This window comes from Ammodytes marinus (genome assembly GCF_949987685.1).
Source record: "Ammodytes marinus genome assembly, chromosome: 13".
Taxonomy (NCBI): Eukaryota; Metazoa; Chordata; class Actinopteri; order Uranoscopiformes; family Ammodytidae; genus Ammodytes; species Ammodytes marinus.
In genome coordinates this window covers 18709347-18716363 of record NC_137217.1, presented here as the reverse complement: position 1 = coordinate 18716363, position 7017 = coordinate 18709347, and the positions used below count along the sequence as shown (strand labels likewise).

The 7017-nt window shown below is 44.3% G+C and overlaps 1 protein-coding gene across 1 annotated transcript; it reads left to right on the top strand.

The window, feature by feature from the left end:
* Nucleotides 1-242: 242 nt before the first annotated feature.
* Nucleotides 243-6489, top strand: LOC307260159 (transcriptional repressor scratch 1-like; the record flags this gene model as incomplete). The annotated part of the gene is made up of 2 exons (XM_080040314.1): nucleotides 243-354; nucleotides 5762-6489. The coding sequence occupies 2 exons, from the start codon at nucleotides 243-245 to the stop codon at nucleotides 6487-6489; spliced, it is 840 nt and encodes a 279-aa protein (XP_079896440.1).
* Nucleotides 6490-7017: the final 528 nt, after the last annotated feature.

Here is a 7017-nt window from a genome sequence, read left to right as displayed (position 1 = left end):
ACTGAAACAGAGAAGAAATAACAATCTGCGGCCAACTATTTTACCGGATAAACCCCCTTGCTCGCGGCGTTGCTCCAACAATCTGAAGACAATCTTCCCCACCTCCGGTTCGCCTCTCTTCATTAGTGTGTGAACGGGCGAGTCACCACGCTGGCCAGGCCGTCGGCTACCGGCTGTGTTTGTGAGTGTGTGTCGTTGTGTTTGTGACAGTGTGTGTGTTTGTGTGTCGGTGTCGCACCACCATGCCAAGGTCTTTCTTGGTGAAAAAGGTGAAATTGGATGATTTCTCCGGGGCGGATTTGGAGAACGTCTACCGACACAGGACAGACCTCAGCCTGCGGCTCCATGACAAAGGTAGGTCACGCTGCCTGCACAGTGCACACACAGGGAGCATTAACAGGTGTCTCTCAACACACAAGTCGGTCTGACAGTGGAGACTGGTAGAGAGCCTTTAATAAAGCTATTTCCAAAAATAAGAAGTGGATTTAAAATCGACCCTATGTGCAACTCTTAACAAAAGATTGTATCCACGCAGGCATACAACATGGCGTGTGCAGCCTATTCATCTTTGCATGTCCTATTTTTTTTTTGTTATCTCTCATGGCATCGCTTGTTCGTATCCCATAATATTTCTCGACTTAGTCCGCTATCTGCAGCCTTGCCCTGCGCAATGTAACCCATGGGTCTGGTGGCTGCCTACCTGTGGGGGTGATGCGGGTGTGTACTCGAGCCCTTTAGTCATTGATTACAGAACAACAGCAGACAGCATAGACTCATCACAAATAGTTATTGCCCTCCGATGCCCCGTCAAAGCCCCGCGCGCTAAGCAGCCCATTGCAAAATAAGTCATTCCGACCGCATGACTTCACACAATTCTTAGCGCAGCGTGAACTTCAGGGCACTGCAAGAGGCTGAGATGGACACGGTGAAACAGTGGAATAACTGCCACCCTGTTCAGTTGAGTGTTATAGCTGCACATGATGTAATGCTTTATTCACACTGGGAGCAGGCTTGATTTTTTGAGCGTTTGTTGGTCTGTCTTTAGGAGTTATACTGCCATTGGAACAGAAAGGTCACTTGACAAATCAACTAGATCAGGCGCGTCTTAGGTGTAATCGATGTAACACACACATGCGCTCACACACACTCGAGCACACACACACACACACACACACACACACACACACACACACACACACACACACCCACACACACACACACACACACACACACAAACACACACACACACACACACACACACACACACACACACACACACACACACATACAAACATACACACACACACACACACACACACACACACACACACACACACACACACACACACACACACACACACACACACACACACACACACACACACACACACACACACACACACACAGGCTAAGTAAGGTTAAAATAGATATAGACAGGACAGTGTTGGACAGTTCATATTTGAAGATAGTTTATATGGTTTAAAAACTGTGCAGCTACCAAGCTACAGACACATTTGTCCACGAACTGCCCCCAGGTGCAGCACAAATAAGCAGCGGTTTAGTAATCCTTTATGTAACAATGCTGTGGACAAGAAAACAACACCAGCAGTGGTGCCCAGTGTTCTTCCTTGATTTGTTTTTCTTGACAAAGGCCTATGAATATAAAATATATCCTACATTCTACAGAGGGTTCTTTTCTGGCTTCGTGTCCCCAGGTAACACTTCCCAGTATGTGCAGTGTCAGCATATTTTTGCACCATATCTCAAACATACTGAAGTTGCTGTAATGCATTAGAACACGTTGTATGTATACAATGGCTGCAACAAGCCTATCGTTTGACATAGACACACACATGGCACTCCTGACTACTGGCAAAGAAAAACTGTTGAATACAAGTTAATGGATTCAGATTCTGAACGGAAGTAGCATTTATATTGAAGGGAAATCATTGTTTTGGAATATCTGGGTACAAATGATAAATATGGATTCTATTTTTTATTTTTTATAATGATACTTTTATATCTCTAGGCCTAACAAAGCAGGGCCACATGACAGTGATACTGAGGACAGAGCTATTGTTTCGTGCTCCCCTGCGATCGTCTCTGTAGCTGTGAATTTCCCCCACTCCCTTTAACAGTGTGTGCGTCACATTTTTTTTTACCCGAAAGGAAAAAAAAACAGTGATGCTTTTACCATGTAAATTGAGCCACTGCATTGCTTCCAGCCCAGTGCCATTGACACGCTGTTGCACATCAACATGTGTATACTCCGTGCGTGGCCCTAGCCTTCACTTCTCTGCTCGTAAAGCAAAAAAAAGCTGTCAGTGGTGTATTTATAATGTCGAGGTTAACAAGCCCCGCTCGGCTTGACACGCGATCTGCCGCCTCAGCAGCAACCGTGCAACGCTTGCCTGTCCCGGCCAACCTTTTGTCTCCATCCCTTACGTCTGATGGTAACAGCTTAATGTGGCTTCTACATACAGAACAGCAAGCAAGCCATGGCATAGCACAACTATAGTGTGCTTTTGGAATCATTTATATATCCCTCCACTGGTGTTCCATGCCCTGGGCGTGATGGGACGGTGTATTCACATGGGACGCAGTAGCAGCAGATATGCAGTGGAGCTGTTGTTATCGTATGTAGACAGATATGTGGTATCATATGGAGCTTGTTACTCCTGCTGCATCTAACTAAAAAAAATTCAGAGAGACTGGATGAATAACTACAACATGAGTTTTCTTCAAGGAGGAAAAAGGAAAAAGTATGAATTTCAGACAATTATGCAGCATATTTTGATAATGGACATTATGATGAACCACACCTGGCTTTTCTTCTTGTTGATCACATCTTGTTTACCGTTTACATCATGCACATATTTAACTGACACATACTTTAAAACATCAGAACAATATATTATCTCAAGCTTCCTATGGAGAACAGCTTACTTTCTTTCCTGGTGTCTCTGTGGATCGTATATTGTTTATGGTTGGCTCAAAGTAGATAACTCTGAAACAACGTAAACGACGGGAAGGCATCCGGTATGTTTTAGGGGGAACGTTTAGGTCACAGGATAACCCAATTTAGCTATAGTTTATTAGATGTATTCATATATATAATAGATGTGCCTGAAAATCATATCTCAAACGGAAAACAATTGAAATTTTCTCTGATAAATCAAGACCTGCTCAAATATATACAGTATATACAATGGGATCCAAAAGTGTGAGATCACATTTAAATATTATCCCAATACTATTTTCCCACAAACCTGGAAGTAATCAGAAAGTTTGAGGGTTAAGAAAGATTTAAAGCTCAGTTTTGTTATGTCATGTAAAACAAACAAGATGTTTTTAAGATTAATTATTTCTAGGTCTGTAATCGAATTAGGGCAACTTTTTAGCATTGAACAACTTAAAAAAAAACAATACTCCGGAAACAAGACCAAACACTTGGAGTGGGCTAAGAAATAACAGCATTTCAAAGTTGATGAGTGGAAAAAAAGTCCTATTTACAAATTACTGCTAACTCCAAATTTGAGATTCAGGGCAGTAGAAATAAGGGTGTATGGTGAGAGTAGAAGAGGAGAGATAGAATGATACCGCAGTGTTTAAACGGACAGTGAAAACATGGTTGGGGCAAGACTGAGGTGGTTGTGCCCATACTCTACAGTTGGACACCTGCCAAATGCAATATAGAAATATCTTAACATTTATGTCACTGTGTTTGTGTTTGAAGTCTGTTTAAATCGCACCACACTGTTGACTGCACTGATAGAGCATATACAACCGCTTTGCTGTCACTGTGCCAGTGACCTGCACTGCACTGGAGCTGTCCGTGGTGCTGATGCCCATTTTCACTCCCTAAATCAGCTTCTTCAATTTCAGGGTCAGCCTTTGTGCATTTATCTATCCCACAGGAAGTGTTTTATCTGCAACCTTTTGGGAACTGAAGCGCAGTCAATTGCTGAATTATCTCTGGACTAATTCTCCAGGCTTTTTTCTCTCACTTCACAACTGGCCAAATGTTTGCAGAAGAGAGACAGATGTGATGTGCCACTTCAGACTTCAACATTTGAAGGTTTTTAAAATAGTTACAGTTGCAGCTACTTACTCATCCGTAACCACTTGTGCAGGGTAGATCTTATGATAAAAGAAGACGTGTGTGTGTGTGTGTGTGTGTGTGTGTGTGTGTGTGTGTTCTTAGAGTCTCTCGCCAACCATTCATCTGTACTACTTCACACTTGGCAGGTGTATTGCTGAGGACCCAAGGGAGTGCAGTGCTGAGTGTGAAGTTGTTTGGATCAGCGGTTCTGTAGAAAACTGCACAAAATCCGGTCAAGCCAGCTGGACTGTGCATGGTGTGCGTCTTTCCGGGCTGTTACGATTCTGGTGCTTGGAATGGCCAAAAAGGGGAAAAAAGAGTGCGCAGTTACCGTAACAGTGAGAATAGATGTGCATCATCAAATTCCAATATGCGTCACTGCACTAGTACAGAGAAGGGTACTTAGCCATAGTTACTGAAGTATTATTAAAATACAGATACACACCAAAGGACTGTAACTCTCAACACATTCTTTGCTGAGTATTTTTACAGCTGCCAGTGGCAGCTTATTCACGTTGTTATCAGATCACCTAAGGTCAGAGGAAGTGCCTCCTAAATGCATGATGCCTTTCATTGAAAAATATATAATACAACCACACATGATCATATGGCTTATATGTCCTGGAACTGGACCCAGGGTCAGATCTTACTAGATTCTGGAACCTTCTGTTTCACCCATTGCGTCATCATCTTTGGTTTCTCCCTTTCAATTAAAAGGGAAAAATGCATCTGCTTACTCAATACATAGGCTACATAACTTCACCGCCTGTCACGTCCTGCTATGTGTCCTACCATAGCACTTAGTGTACAGCTTAATGGTGTTTTCTACTTACAACACGCTGTAACACGTTAGAAACAAGTTGCTGGTTGAATAAACCATCTGTTTGGAATATTTATGTCAACTCTGCATCTCTTGGTTTTGTACTGTGATGGATGCACTTAACAACACCATGCTGTATACAGTATGAGACATGGTGTCTATTACTAATGTAATATAGTTGTTAACATCAGTGAATTAGCACCTATTGAAGCAAAATCCACCAATTCAGAGGATCTAACGGTGGTCAATATACAGAGTCTCCATTCTTATTGTCTCTGTGAAGAATGATAAGCTTGAATAAGGAGACAACCTGATTTCACTCTGTTCTTCCAGTCCAGCTACAGCAGTGTAATTGCATTAATCCAGACTTTTCCCCTGTAGTCTCCCTGTTAGACCGACATGTAGCAGTATGTCTAACACATTTCCTACCGGTATATCACCTGCACGTCTCTGCTTTCATGGGGGGGGGGGGGCGGGGGAAGCTGTTGCACCTGTGTCCCTGTGTGACTCTTACATGTGGAGTCAGTGATTCTGGAGAATTTTGTCAAAGTCACCTTTTGTACAAAATCTTTGAATATCTCCTCACGATCCGCTACCGAGGAGATGCTCACTCATATTGACAAAAAGTGGATTTGACAACAAGCATTCTCCAGATGAGAACCTTTAAGATAGTTTTAATATAACACATTTTAATTTGTTATAAATTATGTCTGAATACTTTAGTCTGAACCTCTGACACGCCTGCCAGAGTTCAGCTTAAAACATACTTTAATATTACTTCCACCTCAGTGGTTCTCTATAAAACTGTAACACTGTTTTCTTTTCCACCCCCATGTCAGCTGGTTACATCAGTGACTATATCAGCCCTGTTGTGTACGATGGGGAGAGCGACAGTGGGATCAAGGTGCCCTCGCCCGACCCCATCTACGACGGTATCCACAGTGAGTACGGGGCTGCTGACTCGGAGTCCCCCGACAGTCCCAGCTCAGAGATCACTGACGGCTACATCAACGGAGACGCGGCGGTGAGCGAGGGCTACACGGTCGATGCCTTCTTCATCACCGACGGCCGCTCCAGGAGGAAAGCCATCAGCAGTCCCCGGACCATCCAGAGGCACACGTGCAACGAGTGTGGAAAAACCTACGCCACGTCTTCCAACCTGAGCCGGCACAAACAGACACACCGCTCGCTGGACAGCAAGATGGCCAAGAAATGTCCGACCTGCGGCAAGGTGTACGTGTCCATGCCCGCCATGGCCATGCACCTGCTCACTCACGACCTCAAGCACAAGTGCGACGTGTGCGGCAAGGCGTTCAGCCGACCGTGGCTGCTGCAGGGCCACATGCGCTCGCACACGGGTGAGAAGCCATTCGGCTGCGCGCACTGCGGGAAGTCCTTCGCCGACCGCTCCAACCTGCGCGCTCACATGCAGACCCACTCGGCCTTCAAGCACTACAAGTGTAAACGCTGCAACAAGACCTTTGCGCTCAAGAGTTACCTGAACAAGCACTACGAGTCTGCCTGTTTCAAAGGCCCCTACTCCCCTCTAGGGCCCCTAGATGAATGACACCCCTGCATAGATGAAACAACTGAAAAAAACTGCAGACATACATTTAACGGTTATCCTTAAAGAATGAACTGCTGCAGACCCAAACAATCTATTTTTGGTCACACTATGACCACGCGTTCCCTCCTCTCCATCTCTCACGTCCCCCCCCGCCCCCACATCACTTTCCTTGGAGCCTGTTCATGAAGATGATGAAGATAGCACAATTTTTCTCCTTGAGTTTTTGCCCACTTAAGGATTTAACTGAACTACGCATGCACTTCCTCTAAAACTGTTCACCTCCTCTTCCTGCGTCTCTTCTGGATAGAGACAATAATACTAACACGGCTTCCTTCTGCCAGCTAGATACAGACGGCGCCATATATTTTGAGGATGACGATATAGACAATAGTAAGCCTATAGCTACTGTGTTCCTGCCTGCACGGAAACACAGTGATATCATTTTTCCTTCTGATTTTGTTTTTTTATTGGGGGGGACGGAGGGGGGTAGGGGGGCATAATAGAAATAACAATAGTAATAATAATAAT